Source organism: Oncorhynchus masou, chromosome 6 (genome assembly GCF_036934945.1).
Source record: "Oncorhynchus masou masou isolate Uvic2021 chromosome 6, UVic_Omas_1.1, whole genome shotgun sequence".
Classification (NCBI taxonomy): Eukaryota; Metazoa; Chordata; class Actinopteri; order Salmoniformes; family Salmonidae; genus Oncorhynchus; species Oncorhynchus masou.
In genome coordinates this window covers 64,430,396-64,451,646 of record NC_088217.1, presented here as the reverse complement: position 1 = coordinate 64,451,646, position 21,251 = coordinate 64,430,396, and the positions used below count along the sequence as shown (strand labels likewise).

At 40.5% G+C, this 21,251-nt stretch overlaps 1 protein-coding gene across 2 annotated transcripts in view; it reads right to left on the bottom strand.

Moving 5' to 3' along the window:
• The window catches only part of ankrd10a (ankyrin repeat domain 10a), a 30,231-nt gene extending 10,126 nt beyond the window's left edge, over positions 1 to 20,105 (bottom strand). Inside the window, exons 1-5 of one of the 2 annotated variants that reach the window (XM_064969375.1) lie at positions 19,584 to 20,105; positions 14,936 to 15,088; positions 12,449 to 12,540; positions 1,715 to 1,959; positions 1,381 to 1,464 (exon numbers count right to left, since the gene is read on the bottom strand). In XM_064969375.1, coding sequence (XP_064825447.1) covers positions 1,381 to 1,464; positions 1,715 to 1,959; positions 12,449 to 12,540; positions 14,936 to 15,088; positions 19,584 to 19,781 — 772 coding nt within the window. In that variant the 5' untranslated portion in view covers positions 19,782 to 20,105. The remainder of the gene's footprint in view (positions 1 to 1,380; positions 1,465 to 1,714; positions 1,960 to 12,448; positions 12,541 to 14,935; positions 15,089 to 19,583) is intronic. The other variant, XM_064969376.1, reaches the window with a different exon arrangement.
• Positions 20,106 to 21,251: the final 1,146 nt, after the last annotated feature.

Sequence of the window (21,251 nt, the reverse complement as noted above, 5' to 3'; positions counted from 1 at the left end):
TGGATTTCCCTTTTACCTCGGTTCCATACACACGGCTGACACTATAATACATGGTCCTTTCCAGCAATCTACTCAAAACAATCCCATGCAGCGCTTTACCTTTTGCTGCCACCATTGCTCACCCTCAGATTTCTTCCCCGTTAGGTTGTGATAGTGATGCACAAGCTGGACCTATTTGAAACATTGCCATCTACCGGCAACATTTCTCCACCAGATTCAGAAAACGAAGTCATGCGCGCTCTGAAACATGATTTGCCGAACTGTGCTTCTTAACCCGGAAGCCAGCTGCACCAATGAGTCAGAGAAAACACCATTCAACTGACGACTGAAGTCAAGCCTGCAGGTGGCCGGCCCGCCACAAGGAGTTGATAGAGTGCAATGAGCCAAGTAAAGCCCCCCCAGCCAAACCCTTCCCTAACCCAGACGACGCTAGGCCAATTGTGCACCGCAGCAGTGCTTTAGACTGTCCTCCAAGTGGCGCAGCAATGGATAACAAATTAAAATAACCAATAAATGATAAATTATAGAAAAATACTGAAACTAATGTTAATTATTTTAACAAAAATTGGAAAAACAATTTCATTTTGTTTACTATAATAACCTCAGTATTGACAGAAGGGAATACGGAGGGGGCGAACTTGGAATAACACTTACACCATGTAATCAGTCAAAATGTACTTCATATATATATACCCTCTTTGAAGAAAACCTTAAATCTACAGAATGCATTCATTAAAGCCTTATAGTTTCAGTCCAGGTAGCGATTCTGCCATTTGGTTGTTGCCAAAGCATAAATGGTACACAGGGATGTGGATATAGTCATATTTTCTACACCGGATTCGACTAGGGCATAACCAAATTGTGCATGACAGACGGTTGTGAAAAACAAATGTAATTTGTTGAGGTTCATTCACACAACTACCATATTGTGGAGGCCTATCAAGAACAAGGGAAATATTTCAAACTAAACAGTAAGGAAAGGACATTTGGGTACACACGGAATGGGAAAATGCATTAATGGATTCCATGCATAAAATATGCATGTCTGGATTTGTGTGCATTCCTACATCTTGAACATGAATGTGCCAGAAATGCAGAAGGTGTAGGATGAGCTGCTCAGGGATAATGAAAGTTAACATTACTAGAAGCTTCATACATTTCTGAACCATTGAACATTTTCAGATGCCTTGATCTTGACAAGATTTTAAAGTCAAGACGATAACAACCTAGCTTATACATACACATGATTCAGAGTGTGAAACTGGCTTAAGAAAGGCCACTACAAATAGGCGCAGGAGTTAGTACAGCGGCATAGGATCTGCATGGAGACCACAGTAGAGATATCCAGCTCTTTCAGGGCTGTGGAGGGGCCAGTCCCACCTGAGACAGGGTCTGCAGACTCCATATACATGGTCTCCAGCTCCTCCCCGCAGCCATGCTGCATCCACTTGGGCAGGTCCACACCTGAGGGACGACGGACAGACAGACAGAGCTGAATTAGACATACTATAAGAATGTCTACAGATCAAATTTTGTTCTCATATGGTATCTATAAGAGTTGACTTTAATGCCCACTGACTTACCAGACAATTACATTTTTGTAAGAGCTAGAAAGATAATGTGCTGATTCGATATGAATCAGTTGGACTGGCAAAGATAAATACACACATTTGAACATTTCTCAGGCCCTGCAACAGACTAGATAGGCCCCTACCATCTGTTCTGGCCTTCTTGATGTGATTGGGCTCCACACCGTCCAGAAGCCTCTTTCTATTGGCCAGCCCATTGAAGAGACCCTGGCTTTGGCTGAGAGAGCAGTGGCCGTTTAGCGCCCCGTTGGAGTGGAAACCATTGAGCTGGTTGAGGTGGTTTTGAGCGTTGGAGAGCAGCTGGGCGCACTCCCAGAAGCCCTGGGCGTGGGCCAGGTCTGCCGCCGTCAAGCCATTAGCGTTCCTTAAGCTGCCCGGTGAGATGGGACCAAAGTTAGGAACTTCCCCAAGCTAAAGCAAGCACGTACAAGACAAGTCACACAGCCCCCTCTATATCCAACCCTGTCAGCTCTACTTCTGCTATCATTGTACATTTTATTGCACTGACTCAGTTACACTGAAACTGACCCAAATCTTATCCTGAAATAACAAAACAAAAATAGACGAATGATGGTAGAAACCAACACTGCAGTAAGAGATGATTAATGTCCATCTATGGGTAGCATTAAAAGTGACAATCCAGGAAATAATTAGATTTTTCGTAGTAGTTCAGTGGATAGAGTAGGTCCAGCTAGACAGAAGAGGACCAGAGCTTCAACTAAAAAGTAACGTTTTAGAGAATGCAGTCCCAAAAATATATAATTGTGAAAAAACCTTGTGCTGAAACCAATTGGTAGAAAAAGTGTTTTCCGTTTACATATTTTCTGGACAGCAAGGTAGACTGCATAACATGTCACACCATGTAGACAGAGCATCTTAGTTGTTTATAAGGATTCAAAGATGTAGCATTTCTCTGCTTTGAAACTCACTACAATACTCGGTTGTTGCAATTAATCATTCATTGACTCCATGGTAAGAAGAGTTAACACACGTAAGAAAACTATCCTTTTAAGAACAGACTTGAGAATGTAGGCTACTGCAACAACCTATTGGTGCTGGTTGACTAAACTACTACTTAAAATAGAAGTCAACATTTCTCTGGGCCCTACCAATAACTTATGTTCAAATAGTCTTTCCAATAGGATGCCATGTCAACAAGCTCCACGAAGTCCAGATCTTCATGATGTGGTTGATGAAGGAAAAATATTATAATTTGCAGAGGAAGAAAGAGTGGGATCCATCGAGAAAGTGAAGACCCGGTGTGGTGTCCCTTCATTATAGACATTAGAGAAGCCAAGATTGTCAAGCTTTCTGGATATGGACAGGAGAATGTTCAAGTGAAAGGCCCTGCCGGAATGTAGATCTGCGTCAAAGCCATGATCCCAGATGGTATTTCAGGCATTGAATAGGCCTAGAAGTTCAGTCCATATTCATGGCTAAAAAGAAGGTTAGATATTCAGAATGTCTAAGCAGGAACAGAGAAGAGACCAAAATAATGTTTAATTGAAGTTAATGAACTGTATTCCTTCACCCTAAATGAATAATGTGAAGGTAGTAAGGCTGTGTTAACTCAAGCAGCCCAATACAGATTCTATTCCCATAATTGAGATGCCTGTGTAAACATAGCCTGACACACACAGGAAAGGCATGTTGGCCAAGTGACCGTTTGGAATTGACAGCATCAACATGGATTGTAGCATCCTCACCTTAGACCTGACCATCTCCCACTGCAGTGTGAGCTAATCCTGGTCTGAATTCATGAATGAACAAAACCCTTTAGTCTCGTAACTCACTTGTATGATGGGCCTCCCAATACTATTCATTGAAGAAATCACGTCATAAAGTGCATGTCACTAGTATGGGTTTGTCTGTACCACAATACATCAAGATGTTCAGAAATCTAATTAAATACTTATATATTTTTAATATGACTGGTTTGAAAAGTAGAAGATATTTCTTGATCTTTATCTTGTCACTTAAGAAAATATGTTCTGAGAAGAAACTGACTAAAATACCCTTTGTTTTAGTGATGGGAAATAATTTGACGATATTTCGTATGGTATCAATTTGACAATATTGTAATATTATTTGTGCGCTAGTTGGCTGTACCGGCGCCAAAACTCTGCATAGCTTGTTCTTTTTTGAAAGGGGAGCCAATTTGTTATCAGCACGTTTATTTGTAGGACTGATCAAAATAAATTCAAAGCTCTCCCGTTCCTCTGCAGCAGACATATGGTGAGCAATACGTTTGAAATGTTGAATCGCAATAAATAAATAAATAAATATATATATCTATATATCTTTTTAGAATCACAGTATCAAATTGCAATACATACAGAATCATGAGAATTACAATACATATCGTATCGGCACCGAAGTATCGTGATAATATCGTCTTATGAGATCCCTGGCAATTCCCAGCCCTACTTGGTTTCAGTGTAAACAAAATGTTTTGAGAACATTTTCCATCTGACCTAAACAGTCAGTTCCTTTGGCCCCGTCTACCTCATATTTAAAAGAGGTAGCCAAAAACATTACAATATACAGTGCATTCTGGAAAATATTCAGACCCCTTGACTTATTCCACATTTTGTTACGTCACAGCCGTATTCTAAAATGATTAAATAGATTTGTCCTCAAGCTACACACAACCTATAATAAAGCAAAAGCAGTTTCAGAATTTGTTTAAATTAATTACAAATAAAACAATACCTTATTTACTTAAGTATTCAGACCCTTTGCTATGATACTCGAAAATTGCGCTCAGGTGCATCCTGTTTCCATTGATCGTACTTGATGTTTGCACAACTTGATTGGAGTCCACATGTGGTAAATTCAATTGATTTGGAAAAGCACACCTGTCTATATAAGGTCACATAGTGAACAGTGCATGTCAGAGCACATTTCTGCAGCATTGAAGGTCTATGAACACAGTGCCCTCCATCATTATTAAATGGAAGAAGTTTGGAACCACAGACTCTCCCAGAGCTGTCTGCCCAACCAAACTAAGCAATCTGGGAAGAAGGGTCTTGACCAAGAAACTGATGGTCACGGACAGAGCTCCAGAGTTCCTCTATGGAGATGGGAGAACCTTCCAGAAGGGAAACCATCTCTGAAGCACTCCACCAATCAGGCCTTTATGGTAGAGTGGCAAGACAGAAGCCACTCCTCAGTAAAAGGCACATGACAGCCCCCTTGGAGTTTGCCAAAAGGCACCTAAAAGACTCTCCGACCATAAGAAACAAGATTCTCTGGTCTGATGAAACCAAGATGGAATTCTTTGGCCTGAATACCAAGCGTCATGTCTCGAGGAAACCTGGCACCATCCCTACAGTGAACAGTGGTGGCAGAATCAAGCTGTGGGGATTTTTTTCAACGGCAGGGACTGAGAAGCTAGTCAGGATCGAGGGAAAGATGAATGGCGCAATATACAGAGATCCTTGATGAAAAACTGCTCTAGAGTGCTCAGTACCTCAGACTGGGGCGAAGGTGCACCTTCCAACAGGACAACGACCTTAAGCAGACAGCCAAGAGAATGCAGCAGTGGGTTCGTGACAAGTCTCTGAATGTCCTTGAGTGGCCCAGCCAGAGCCCAAACTTGAACTCGATCTATCATCTCTGGAGAGACCTGAAAATAGATGTGCAGCGACGCTCCCCATCCAACCGGACAGAGCTTGAGAGAATCTGCAGAGAAGAATGGGAGAAACTCCCCAAATACAGTTGTGCCAAGCTTGCAGCATCATACCCAAGATGACTCGAGGCTGTAATCGCTGCAAAAGGTGCTTCAACAAAGTACTGAGTAAAGGGTCAGAATTCCTATGTAGATGTAATCAGTTTATTTTTAATACATTTGCAAAAATGTCTAAACCTATTTTTGCTTTGTCATTATGGTGTACTGTGTAGATTGATAAATTTTCATCCATTTTAGAATAAGGATGTAAGTCAAGGGGTCTGAATACTTTCAGAATGCACTGTATTTTCCACAGGTGGTAAATATCAAACTTGTTTGGCATCAGAAGGTTTGGCACTCAGAGGGCTGTGGGCAGAACATTGGTTCTGTCAGGGAAATTCTCCTGCTGGCAATAGCTTCTGAAATTACATTGAAATTAGGGAATGTTAAAAAAAAACTGTCTCCCAACACTGCAGCACCAGTCAATTGTACAGGGTTGCTCATTATGGCAGCCTATATTAATATCGAAACAGAATTTTGGGTGCATTGAAACAAAGATGAGGGACTTTACATTGAGCCCTGTGTTAGCACGTTTTTCTCCCTTCTCAAAACTATACTACCAGACGATTACAAGCACACTGCACATGCGTGCAAAAATGAGCTTGATTGCAACGGAAAAAATAAACTAGTGATTTAGCAGCTCTTTTGTTGTCCAGGTTCTCTATTCCCACCCATCAACGAAATAATGACCTATCAGGAGCATCGGAAACCATAGGCCTGATGAATGTAAAATACTTAAGAATATAGAAGTAGTAGTAGACTTCATTCAAACGTTTCATCTCAAAATTGCAAAATAATGTGTGCCATTTGAAATAACTTACTATTTTAATTTGATAAATTAAGATATGTAACTCATCATGATTGACTTGATTTAGTTACATATTTCAAATATGCACAGTGCAGGGATATTCCCCCCCCAGTCTTGATAAGAAGTTATTATAGTTTGCAAAGACAAATTGTAATTACTGGATTACATCAATTGGAAATGAAAAATGTACATGAGAGCACCAACATTTGTTTTCCATTAGTATGTAGGGTAAATTACCACAGCAGATTTGCCATGTTAAATTAGGAAATACTTTATTTCAGTTGTACGGAATGATTGTCAAATTGATAAAATCGCTTTTACGATGAATTAGGATGAATTTTTCCCGATGATAATAACCAGAGGGCAAAAGTCTTACTGTTGGCAGCGATCAGGACTAAAATAACATTGGCATCTACTTTAGGGAGTAGTAAAAATCAGTGGCCAATGATGGTTGTAATTGAGATCAGCTGTGCAGGAGATAATCTTGTATTAGTGCGCTGACCAATGTTCGTTGAAATAGGCCCTACAGGTCCTTTGACATTAATTTGGTCATTACTACTACTTATGGAGATTGATCATTTATGAATTCAGACAAATGCAACATAGGCCTAAGCTCTACTTTATTCCTCATCACTTGTATAACAAGCTCAAATAATGTAGTAAAATAAACAGCAAAATGCAATTAGTTGTAAGTTAGAATTTCAAGTGCACAATTATATCACATTACAAATTAAACGAACAGATTTGCATACAGCCATTTCCCCAGTATACCCCAGCTATCCACTATATACAAATAAAATGTTTCCAAACATGATCAGATTTTATTTTTTTAACTGTCTAATAACAGACATGACTTAGTATTGGGGAGTCACCTGGAGAGTCGCTCTCAATGCCAGGCAACCTGCAAGGAAGAACCCTAACCCAACACCTTTGAATGGTCTGCTCAGCTATTTTCCAATCAGTTCACCTATTTGCGTTCAAGTTGAATGGAGGTGGGTTGTAACCAAATCCATAGATCCTAATAAAAATCAGTTATGAAAGCACCATTTTAGTCTTTGTCAAAAAAACAAAACAAAAAACCTCAGTGATCATGTTTGTTTGGGCTTTCTTTCAGCTCGGAAAGAATAGGACTACTGTTTTGCCTTGCACCACTAATATCCGGATACCAGGGGACCATGAAAACAGACCAATATAGCAACAGTGTTTGCTATTAATAGAGAAGTCTGTATATGCAATATCCTATGATGGACTTGGGCCTGGTACACATTGTATGTATGCCAGTGGCTACTGTTGTCATTTAGTCTGATTATAAAATGAACAAGATGCTTATCAGGCTTCTTATAAACAAGGATTGATATTTTTCTAATGACATTGATTGGCTCTATGGGATTTATACCCTTTCAAGATTGGGTATTAAATTAGGCTTACTTCTCTTGTCTGGCATTGAGAGTAAGACCTGTAACAAATTTGCTAAATGCATACTAATGACTCAATTGGACTGCATTCTGCACTATTTCTGATTTGTAAATCCTGAGCTTGACCAATAATCCTATGGTTAGTTAGCAAGTATCTGGAAAGAAAATAGATTAACAATTAGGTAAACTAAACATGCAGGTCTAGACATGACTATCATGACTGCTATCCTAGCATTAAAACCAATCACTGCAAGAAATACCTTGACAGTTTGCCAGTGTGTAGAAACCAAGCGATAGTGAGAACACTCAATGCCACAACTGTAAGATGTTCGCTGTAGCACTTGTGGCAGATTCTGCAGTGCCTATTTGGAATGCTCCCCCTTTCTGGGATTACTTGGGAAATTCAAGTTCAAATTCAATAGCTGCAAAACATCGAAACGTGCAGGGGATTTGTTTTTTAGTGACAGTACAATTTTTTTGCAATCAATTCTTAGATGGCCATTTAGCAAATGATTTCAAAAAGATCTAAATCAAATATATTAACATTCAAAACAGTGAAACAATACTACATAAAACATGGAAACATTAATGAATCAGTTATGCTGTAATAAGTAAGCAACCTAAACCCACGCAGGAACTGCTGTCCTAACATATCTCTATATTTTCACCCCTTCACTGACTTTCCCACTAAATTCAAGAACCTGAAAGCTCATGATGTAGAAAAATATAATAATATAGCAGTCACTTAACTGTATATGTATAAAGTTTGGGACTATGCATTTGGTTTCTCTTGAAAATGTATCTTTAAATTAATGAGTTATTTTTGCAAAGGCATGGAAGTTAAAAAGTCTAGTCAAAATCTAGTAACTATGGCACTTGGAGGATTGTTAATAAGTTGATAAGAAATTACCCCCCAAAAAATACTGCTCCATGTCCAGGTGAATCGGGCAGTATAAATAATGGAAAGAATTGGAACGCATGGGGTAGTTAATATTAAAATATAAATAAACATTTGATGGGTACTTAGTCCTGTTTCGCATATGTACAAGTGTGTATTATACGCATGGAACTGAAATGTGTTTTTTTGCATATCCCAACTCCCCCTGAGACAACCTTGGAGAATAACGTCACAGCCAGAGTCAGCCATTATCAACTGTAACCCTGGAGCAATTAGGGCTGAGTGTCTTGCTCAAGAACACGTCGATATGTTTCACCTTGTCGGCTCGGGAATTGAACTAGCAACCTTTCGGTTACTGGCCCAACGCTCTAACAGCTAGGTAGCTACCTACAGCCCGGTGATCAAGGCACTGGCATGTAGATAACTTGATTTCGAAAAAGTATATGCAGGAATTTGGAACAATGTATAGGCCTTTGATTATTAGCTCCATCAGAGTTATACAGCAAGTAACTGCATGCTTTTCATGATCAGTAAACATCAATTGATGATGTATTTTCAGATTTGCAAGGGTAGCCTATCCATTTGGCATGTAGCTAGCTAAGCAACGTGTCATTTAGCTTGCTTTAACAAAGATTAGGCTTTGGAAAGAGCTTGACATTGGCAAGTCCTCGTCTTAGTGAAGTTGTCAGTCCGACGACTGTCATCACTATAGATTGCAAGCAAAACAAACAATATTTGGACATGATAAATGGATGTTTACTGATCTTTTAAAGCATGACATTACTTTCTGTACAACTATGATGTAGCTAAATGTGAGCAATTGTTTTGCACGGAATAATCAGAAATTTGTAGTTCTGACTATGTTCTTCAAGATGTGATGATTTTACAACCAAATAGTTAACATTTATTTAACAATCCCTTGAAAACATCACGCAGTTGTCAATGGTTTTGGCAGAGCTTGGAGTCTCCTTTCCCGCCAGCAGGCAAATCTAATCCTCTGCAACTTATTGTGATGTTTTATTGATAATGACATCTTCAGGATGTATAGTTGTTCAAGCAATGTTGTTTTCAGGTATGGTTGAGGAGGGTGTTATAAAAAAAATGTAATGGCGTAATTTGGGTGAGGAATGTAAAGGTTTGTTCTGCTCAGAATGTTCTATTTGGAATTACGATTTATTTTAAGAGAAAAACTGAGTAATCATGTGGTCTAGGACAGTCATCCTACCACAAAAAAAAGCTCCTTATAAACTTCAACGTTAAACCCACGATTTGGAGAGATGTCCAATAAGATCAATATAAAAGGTCTCTCCATGGACACAACGTGGAATGAATTGTGAACAAGTAAAAATCTGCCTTTATCTCCAGGCTTTGAAAGAGAATAAATATGGTGTAACAAGGACATAACATTTAATCATTTTTCCATGGTGGCTTTGGTTGGTACGTGTTATCTTTGAAGTCATGATAAGGAATTCAAGAGAAATCAAAAGTTTCCATCTTTTGTAAGACACTACAGTCCTGATTGAGTGTGGTGAGGAAGGACACACTTTTGAGAGACATTATTTAAAACCTCAACTCTTATTGTGCCAAAGTTGGAGGCAATATCAACTCTGAGGTATAAACAGTTGAATAGTCTGTTTTTTATGGAAGCCGCTAATCAAGTATTTTGGCTCAATTGGCTTGGGGGAAGTCAATACAGAAGCATTGTCCATTAAAATTAGAACCAATCCCTGCTACAGAAATTAATTTAGGTTTGCCAGGCTTTTGAAAGCCATAGAAATGGTGAGTTCTTATCTTATAGCCATATTCTAAATTGGTGGATGTAGAATAAATAATAATGTTCTCGTATTGTGCCAATTCAAGTTACTTTAAAGGAATTACCATGGATCTTTAATTTTCAAAATGGTTGAAAATATCTCAAACTAATGATAATGTCAGTCTCAGATGTCATCTTCTTGAGTGACTGCAAATTAAAATAGTCTACAAAACATGAGCTTCCTTCACTTTACTAGTCACTATACATTTTACCTAAACTTTTCACTAACATAATGACTAATATACTAGATCTTAGTAGCTGTCAAAGGCATGAAAAAGCATAGGCAATACATAATGCTATAAATATACACAGATGCAGACTACTAAGAGTTATATTATGACTTGTACCACATTTCTTACAAATCATTTTCATTGATAGTTTTGGAAGGAAACATGGACCAAATGCACATTTCCTCATTTTCAATTCTTTCATGATTAAATAATCCTTGTGGAGATTTATGAAATTGTGACAAAAACATGACAAGGAAGTGAAATCTTCATTGTGACTAATGGGCTTGACTGTGAAACTTGACAGTAAATGTGGTCAAATCAATTAGGCGAGGTGTCCAGGTACAATGTTTGTTATCAAGCTTACAAAATACTCAACACTTAAGGTGGGGTATGCCCGTCTTAACACTGCATTCCTTAATACCAGCAAACATACTAAATTAGTACAGGGCCTAACTGTTTGCGCCAGCTACAAGTTCATGCATCTGCACTAATGAAAAGTATCCGATAAGATGCAGTTTAAAGCAGATTAAAAAAACTCAAGATGACAACTGAATAAGTTCAAAAGACGCCAAAGTAAACACGTACACTTCAACATTCACCTTCTGCTACCATTTCTGTCAAGCAGTCTCCGGATACAGTTTGACACATACATTGGAACCACACAGAACACACTGCATTGCAAACGCAGCGTTCCATTGGAAATTAATGTACTTCTGGTGTACCAAAATGCACTGACGCGATTGGTGTGATCGAGGCGTTAGGCCTCGGTTAAGTTAAGATATCACATACCACTGTAGTTCCGTAACACTACATATATGCTATAGTTCTGTTGTCACATCCCTCAGATGGTGAGATAATTATTAGATGGCACTAGCAAGGAAAGGGAGAAATCCAGACTCCGTATAAGCCAGGAGGAAATGTGCATTTGCCCTATGCCCTGCTAAGAGAAGTACATTAACTCTAAATAGTATATTTCTAGTATATATTTACATCAGACATTTTAAACGCATTCAGTTAGCATAACCTTACATTATTTAACATTACAGAGTTATAAAAGACAATGAAACGTAAACTTTGAAATAACCACTACAGCAGCAGACTTATTGATGAGGAACGCCACCAACAAATATTCTCCAAAAGCCATTTGTATCGCACAAACGGCAGTAGACAACTGGGACAAAAAGTCAACTACAATAAGTATGAGTATGGTTGTGGTGGCAGATTTTAAATCAAAACCATAATTTGGAGTGGTTGAAGTGGATGGCACATGGTAATGATACAGTGCAGCGAGGGAGAGTAAATCCTGAGAAGGTTGGGAATTGACTAATTGGCACTGCCATCACCAACTAAGCTGTTTTTTAATAAATCACACAGAAACAACTTCCTCATCAACCCCTCGGGAAAGGGGCTTTATCATGAGTCACCTTATGGACACAGAGGATTTGGATGTCACCCACCGAAATGCAAATGAGCTTATGGAGCAGCCTAACAGCCAAATCCTTACAAAGCTCCATTTGCTGCAGAAGCACCCCGAACGAATCAGCAGCCTGTTCAGGCCTTTCATTACAGAGCCATCTGGCACCTGCGCTGTGACAATTGTGTCAATTAGTGATTACATTCAAAAAGAGAAGTAGGTCACTCAGAAATGACCAGATTTATCATTAGTTTCTGCAATGTTTGTACTGATTTGGTTCAGAAAATAATTTGTTTGAGCAAGCATGCTTGTACAGACACCCTACTGGCACAAACATTTTCTACAACAGAACCCAGCACAGAAGTGGCACAAAGACAATCATTGAGCAATACGGGGTGCCAAATTCACGCAGCTAAATTGCCTAGACTTCAAGGTGGTGGGGGGGGGGGCATCTGGTGGAGTTCCCCTTTCAACAATAATGTTGTTGCTGTGGTAACAAAGTATTGTGTGGTACAGTTTGGTAAACGGGCACAGTGAAGTGGGGGACTTACTCCGGTTTAGCACCCTGTATCAAGAGGGCGTTGACACACTCCATACTACCAGCCCGGGCTGCCTTGTGGATAGGGGTCTCACCTACATAATCCTGGAACAAGACAAGGCAAAAACATATCACTATACAAAGTGATAGAGAATCATAATCATGCTCTCAACCAGTACAATGAGGAGAATGGAAAAACATTATTGCTTGCAATATATCAATATACAAGGCATTGTTATTACATTTTAGTAATTTAACAGACGACTTACAGGAGCAATTAGGATTAAGTACCTTGTTCAAGGGCACATTAACAGATTTTTCACCTCGTCGGCTCAGGGATTCAAACCAGCGACCAACGCTCTTAACCACTAGGCTATTAACCACCTGCCGCTTATGTTGATATTGGCCACTCATAAATAAGGCTCTAAGTGTTTGCTGAAAGGGGCCATTATCTGTGTGGCATGCTCCAACAGTTGAGCACAGCAGCAACAGTCCTCCAGAGAGACTAATCACAGAGGCAGGCTGTGAAAAGGTGTCTGCTGCCAACAGAGACAGTGGGCACTGGAGACAGCCGCTGAACTCCTCACCCAGCTCTCCGGCACCCCCTCGAGCCAAAGAGAACTGACACATTGCACTCTAGCCAGCAAATCCGCCCTCCGGCTACCATCCCGTTCTGCTCCATGCAGCCAGAATGTAATTCAGGCTGCACAATTTCACTGTTAGTGACAGTTAAGGGTGGTGAAGGGATAAGGGTCACTGTGTGTATGTATGTATTAGGGATGTAACATTCACTGATATGCATCTGTCCCTGATTCAAATGTTTAAGATATGATTGCATGGTTCGGCGGACCCCAAACTGATCCAAATTAAGTTTGCGGTGGTCCAAAAATCAACAACTGTTGCTCATTACTTTTTCTACCTTCCGTAAATACCTAATCTTTTGTGACAACTGATGCGTTTTTCACCTTCAGTGTCAAACTAGCATGTTACTGTGTTGACAGTCATTGATCTACAAGTCATTTTGCATACCGAACAACCCCAGGGAATATCATTAGCCTAGTCAAACTGTGCCCAGCTTAGCGAGCTAACCAATGTGAAGTACATGGCCTGTTCCTGATCTTGCACATATGGGTGGCACCTTCAACATTCAAACACAAAAATGGCTAGATATTAGGCCTTATTAGTTGAGTGACACCCTATGTAATTTGCTAGGTGGTTGTTGTCTATGCGCTGTGAAATTGTTTTAGCATAATAAAAGTAAGCTACTGGAGACAACTCTCAGCTGCTTAACAGGGGGGCTTACAATAGTTTTTATTTTATTTTAATTGTTATATTGTTTTATAAGTTCACCAATAGTTCTGGTAGTTTTGCTTTAAACAAAAGGGGTGTATGGTCATTTTTAGATACACAGGGTAAAGTTGATCATTTCATAACTAGGACAGGATTCACTTGCTGGGTTTTTCACACTCAACAGGTTCCTGTGTGTATCAAATGGTCCACCTCCCAAAGGACATCCAGCCAACTTGACACAACTGTGGGAAGCTTTGGAGACAACATGGGCCAGCTTTCGACAGCCTGTAGAGTCGATGCCCTGACGTGTTGAGGCTGTTCTGAGGGCAAAGAGAGGGGGGTGGGTGTACAACTCAATAGTAGGAAGGTTTTCCTGATGTTTGGTATATTCAGTATACATCGAATGGAAAATAAATGCGTTTATGTAACAAATATTAGTGCATCGAATCATATCGCAGTAAACGGAATCGTACCGAATTGTTTCAAACTAAAACTTACCATTCCTGAATCATTTCGGAGCCATGTATCCAGAAGCGTATCAAATCGTCTTAGAAGGGAATGATCCACATCCCTACTATTTATTTGTGTGTATATTTGTTGCAGGCCAGTGTAGCGATGCTCCCCCATAGCTATGAGGCATCACAATCTTCTCCTACTTACCCCATTACATTGGATCAGACTGCTGAACTTGACCCATAAAACCTCTAAATGTCACAGTGGAGAGAGCCAGGTGGAAAGGATGAAGCAGCAGTGTTATGCAATCATGACCTCCTAATCTGAATTCCCGAGCAGAGCTTCCCTGGCTGCTTCCTTTAGGTGCTTTAAAAAAAAAAAGGTAGTCACAGACAAACAGTAGCACCGGCAGGCCGGGGCAGACCCTATTTGAACTGTGGTCATGACACGGCTGCCTGCCTGTTGGCTCTATGCTGTGACTCCGAGGCCATACATAGTCTCTAGTCAAACAGTCTGGTGTGACGTGAAGACAGTCTCAGATAAACCGACACACAGCATGAACTATAGCTCTGTCTCCCAGAAAGCCTGATCCCTAGATAGTAGGATAATTCTGGCCTACATAGGCCGCATGGAAAAGATAGACGACATAGGTTTGACTCACTTTTGCAAACAGGGAAAGTACGTGTAGTCTGTCTTGTTATTTGGTCTATCCAGTCATAAGTGCCATTGTCTTGTAACCTGTAAGACTGAGACCCACCTGTCTGTTGATGTCGGCCCCTGCCTGCAACAGCCACAGCACACACTCTGGGTGGCCTCCAAAAGCTGCGATGTGTGCGGGCGTCTGGGCAAACCTCGTAGTCATGGCGTTCACCTTGCAGCCCACCTGCACCAGGCACATTACACACTCCAACTGTAAAGACAGTGAGAGTGAGTCAACATACTGTAGTTGACCAATCACAAAAGCTTTTCTGTTGAGAGCAGAGTTAATGATTGACAAGACACACAGCCATTACGCAAATCACAGTGAGATTATCACTACAGACTGTTGTATTCAAAGCTCTATGTCATTACAGAAACCAAACCACAGCAAAGAAAGTGTGTTTGTTTGAGGTAAACCCCAAAGGCACACTAACCAACCAGTGGCATCTTTATTAGGACCTGGACAATACCAGTATTGCAATATTGTTTTCATGACAAAAAATGAATACACGAAGTGCAAACTCTTCCGTGCTTTTACACCTGCATTGCTTGCTGTTTGGGGTTTTAGGCTGGGTTTCTGTACAGCACTTTGTGACATCAGCTGATATAAGAAGGGATTTATAAATACATTTGATTGATTCAGTCCTTTAAAAACCTGCTGTATGTCAAATAGTGTGCTATAGCTTGGAAAATGTGACTCTGGATGACAACATAAATTGTTTGTTTCCAACATTAGGGCTGTTTTCCTAAATCAGTTCAATACACTACGTGTTTTGTTTCCTTGCCGCGATAGTAATGAGTATCGTGATACTGGCATTATCCCAACCCTAATCTTGTTGGTCTCCTTTTTTCCCCCTGTATTGAGCTTCTTGTACCGAAGAGGACACCTAAGCCCATATATGGTCACAGTATAGGGGCTTCAACTGCAGTCACTCCCACTGACTTATGTTCAGGCCAGCCTCTGTGTGGGAAGAGTGGGCACACCCAGCCTAAGCAGTTTTGGCGGGACACACTGCAGTTTTCCTGGCAAACAAAGACACTTTAACCCCACCATATCAAATAATGTTGTCTGGGAGGACCTGTAGCCTAATAGCTCTGCAACAAAGACCAGGCCATGAGTCATAGTTGATATTGTACTGAAGTCCCACTTCAAGACAGGGCTTGGTAAATACAGTACATGTAGTTTAAAAACATGATCCAAGCAGCTGTTCAAAATGTGTATGCCTGACTGGCTTAACTAAACAATCGCTCTCCCTCCTGTCAAACGTGCATCTCTAGATTGAGAAGTGCCGATATGATTAAGATAAAATGCAGATATGATGGTCCGGATGGCCATGCTGTGGACATGGGGCAGAGAACGCTGCTGTTTAATTTGTTTTTTTCGGCTTTGGGCACAATAGTAACTAATAACTGCCTCATTCCTTTCCTCTTCTGCCCTGTCCCTTCTCCAGAGATGTTCAATTGGATTCAAGTCCGGGCTCTGCCTGGGGCACTCAAGGACATTCAGAGACGTGTCCCAAAGCCACTCCTGCGTTGTCTTGGCTGTGTGCTTAGGGTCCTAGTTCTGTTAGAAGATGAACCTTCACTCTGGAGCAGGTTTTCATCAAGGATCTCTCTGTACATTGCTCTGTTCAGCTTTCACTTGATCCTGACTAGTCTCCCAGTCCCTGCCGGTGAAAAACAACACGACAGCATGGGGCTGCCACGACCAGCTGTGACACTTGGCATTCAGGCCAAAGAGATCAATCTTGGTTTCATCACACCAGATAATCTTGTTTCTCATGGTCTGAGTGTCTTCAGGTTCCTTTTGGCAAACTCCAAGCAGGCTGTCATGTGCTTTTTACTGAGGAGTGGCTTCTGTCTGGCCACTCTATCATAAAGGCCTGATTGGTGGAGTGCTGCAGAGAGGAGAACCTTCCAGAAGGACAACCATCTCCACAGAGGAACTCTGGAGCTCTGTCAGTGACCATCGGGTTCTTGGTCACCTCGCTAATAGATTGGGGAAACATTTTTTTCGCTTTGTCATCATGGTGTATTATGTGTAGAATGAGTCAAATTCAATTTAATCAATTTTAGAATAAGGCTAACATAACAAAATGTGGAAAAAGTCAAGGAGTCTGAATACTTTCCCAAGGCACTGTACTTCGAGGATTTTGGCAATTAGGCCCTTTACTTCCTCAGAGTCCGATGACCTTGTGGATACCATGTCCAGTATGAAGGAAGTTAGAGGTAGTTTTGCATGCTAGCAGATAGACTTCCAGTCATTGCACTAGCCAATGCTCACAAAACAACCTCTACCTTCCTTCATACTGGAAACAGACATAAAAAACGGTAGCCACAAGTTCATCTGACTCCCTGACTCTGAATCCCGAACCATCCCTTTAAAAAGATCTGACCCATATCACCAGCACAATGTTTTTTTCTTCCTGACGAGGATTGTGAGCATGCATTTTATATTGAGGGAGCTCTATTACACTGGCCCAGGTTGAACCAAGCAATGGCCCATCACGTCACTGAGCGAAAGCAGGGAGGGAGGAGCGCCATTCACAAATCAAACAGAAATCTGCACCGCTCGGTCATGTTGTCAACAAGGCAGCATGGTGCATCGTCCATAAACATGCATCTATGGTCCATTAAATAAATTTTTGAAACTTCAAAACTAGTTATCATTGGAATGGCCGATACAGCGTTTTCTCCAAAATTAATCACTTTTCCATATGAAAACAGAATCCTACTCATCACTTAATTACACAGTGGTGGAAAAAGCACCCAATCGTCATAGTTGAGTAAAAGTAAAGAGAACCTAATTAGAAAATGACTCAATTATGTTACCCAGTAAAATACTACTTGAGTAAAAGTCTAAAAGTAATTGTGAAAATATACTTTGTCAGAAGTAAAAGTATAAATTTTAAGTTCCTCATATTAAGCAAACCAGATGGCACCTAATTGTTTTTTTTTTTGCAGATAGCCAGGGGCACACTCCAACATAATTTACAAACTAAGCATGTGTGTTTAGTGAGTCCCCCAGATCAGATTCAGTAGGTTAGACCAGGGATGATCTATAGATAAGTTTAAAAATTTAGAGCATTCATGTCCTGCTAAGCATTCAAAATGTAATGAGTAAAATACATTATTTTCTTTAGAAATGTAGAAGTTAGTTGTCAAATATAAATAGTAGAGTACAGATACCCAAAAAACAACTTAAGTATCATTTAAGTATTTTTAAACCACTGTAATTATTCCCTTTTGTTTTGAGCAGTTTTGAGCAGACACCATAGGCCAGAGCATGGCACCTGGCTCACCCCCAGCAGGCAGCCCGGTTCTAAAACATATGCAATCACATGTCACCCGGCTCAAATTCTTCCCACGGGGGTAACCCGGCCAGAAAATCAACCCCCTTTATTCATAAACCATGTCACAGGTTGTTCTAAAGCTAATTGCTGGCAAGTTTAACCATTTGTTTTACACATTGTTCAGTCATGTTTGTTACCTCTTTAGCTAGCTAACAACCTGGTAACATTACCAGTATATCCCTACATTTGGGGGCACAAAAAGAAAGGAAAAGCTTCTTCAGGAGATCTAGCATGTTGTCATCAGAAACTTGACTTCTTAAAGACACCGTGTAAATGTTCTAGAATGTATTGCAATAGAAAAATTGTGATTTTACATGTTGAAACCTCATATTACACATTACTGTTTAATTTTTTTTATTTTTTTTAGCTTTTACAGTTAAATATTGTTTTTCTTGGGCACAGCATGTGCTTCAGAAGTAGCTAGAATTCATATAGGCGATATCTCAACCGATACAAATAAAAAATTCTGGTGCTCCTAAATGTAATGTTGCGCTCTTAACTTCTTAAAGTTGTGAGTACCAGTGCTCTCAGTTGGGAGCATGTCAGTACATGTAAATTAAACAAGTCAAAAGTTTGAAAGATATATATTTTTTTTTTTTGGGGGGGGGGGTTACGTAATTTTTTTATGGGATATACTTGTAAAACAAAGTTTGAATAAAGCAATGCCACAGTCATGCAAGACTTTTGAGAAAATGGTTTGTTCCATGAGCACAGCACAGTATGCAGAGCAGGTACGTGCAAGTTCTTTCAACTGTAGATATTGTTGGCGGGTTGTTTGCCGTTGGCCCATGCACAGCCAATAGAAAACCATGCAGTGCTTTATAAAATATTGGACAGTTCCTGAAATAAACTGACAGGAAGGGAAGACTAGCTACTTTCTCGGGAAGACTGACGTTAGCGCTATGGCCCAACTGAAATACTGACAGCAGCCCGAATGCACTATTAGGACAATCAATGTCGATATTACATAGCTGTACATTCACACAATCTTTGCTTTCAGGTGTGAACGCACGCACGTTTCACGACATTAGGAGATAACATTTGATTTCACATTATGGAGATGAACAAACACTTAACAATTAGAAAATATTAGAAAACATTCTTATGGGGGTTGAGACAAATTACGTAAATCGCTGTTCAGCTAGACAGTTTGCTACATTGTAACGTTTTAGATACTTAAATAAATGGTATGTATATTTGTCAATGTATCGGATTAGCATCACAAATCGGAAAATCTAACTATGTCAGTTCTTTCGAAAATGATAATAGCATTTCTTGCTAGATTTACGCCTGCTAACAATGTGACAATATGAATAATCTATCTCTATTGGTTTTAGAATGTTTGCAAGCTACCTTTCCAAAATGTGCTGCCCAATGAATGGGACTCCAGCCATAGACGGAGTCTTCCGTGATGAGGTCTGCTTGATTTGTGGTGCACTGAAGAAGCGAACACAAAGCAACAACGTCTCCATCCCTGCAGGCCCGGTGGAGAGGGTAACGAATGTTCAGCACCTCGTCGTTTGAAAATCCAGACTCTACGCTGACGGACATGATTGCGATACGGTGTGTATAGATGTTTGGGAGAAAAGTAGCGGTAACAAGTTGCCTTAGTCGCCAAGAATTTAACCCGCGTCGCACGCCCCTACAGGAACACGCAAAAGTGATACACAAAGGAAAGGAAGAGATGAGAGCTCGCGCTTTCAACTTGGCGCGAATCGCAAAACACGGACTGTTTTTTTCTTGGCTGCTTGGTTCTATCAAAACCCGTCATGGAGTCCTTTGTTAAATCTTCTTCTTTGTCGATGAGGTTTAACGGCGGTTGGCATCCAATAAATGTTGCATTACTGCCACCTACTAGACTGGAATATAACTCCCTTAGACTTTGCTTGAGAATTAAACATAAAAAAGAATAAACAAATAAATAAATACCCTACCATCTAACCCTACACTCACTAAAAACTCACCATCCTACTCAACTGTTTAAATCAACCTCAGGCCAACAACCTGAAAGGATGGGATACCACCACTTAACATACTCTGTAACTCTTCTGACGTCCAGTCTTGCACATCCAAATACCTCTCTGCAGCTGCCTCCACAACCTCAATTTTCTGCGACTTAGATTCTATCCCCTAAAAATCCAATCTTACTGAAACATGTCACTTGTTGGCATATCCTTGTAAAGCTGTACTATTCACACCACTCCTCTCAGGATCCCTCCTCCTTGATCCATCTTCCTATACTTTCTTCATCGCTTCAGCATACAACAACTTCTGCACTACTCTAACCCTGGAAACCTCAATCTGCCGCTCTTACACCTGCCATTTCTGATCCACACCCCTACAATTAACACATACCACTATTTTCCCCAATGCTACACATTCCTTTCTCTCATGCCCTTCTGCACATTTCTCACACCTAGGAACCTCCCTCCTACACACTGTTGCAACATGCCCATAAACTTGACACCTATAACAACTTAATTTATTTGGCACAAAGCTCATACGGGATCATTTATTATCCTAACAGCACTTTGTTAGGCAGTGTCAACATCAAAACGCAAAAGGACAGACAACAACTCTTCCGTTTCACCACTCACGCCACCCTGTCTGCATCGCACCAAAGGACGAGCATCACAAACACCATGAATCTTCCCCTTCCGTTGGTCAACTTTCACATTTACCGCTACCCCAGTAAAGACTCCTCTCAATGGCACCATTTCCTTGAGAGCAAAATAATTCACATCTCTTGTCCCCATTCGTTTAACACGGAGCACCTGCTTCCTCTAACAAGCAGAAACCCAAGCAATTATCACAAGGCCACTTCTGGTTACCTTCACCGATTCCACAGCGCCCACCTCTGTTTTCACCCACCCTGAAACCACAAATGGATCAGCCAAAAGGCAAGGGTCCACTTTTCACTCCTACTGTCAAAGACTCAACTTTATCCTGGGCTCTGAGAACTTCACCAGACCTACCACCTCCCGATACATTTCCCTCGTTCACATCCATTTCTCCTCCTGT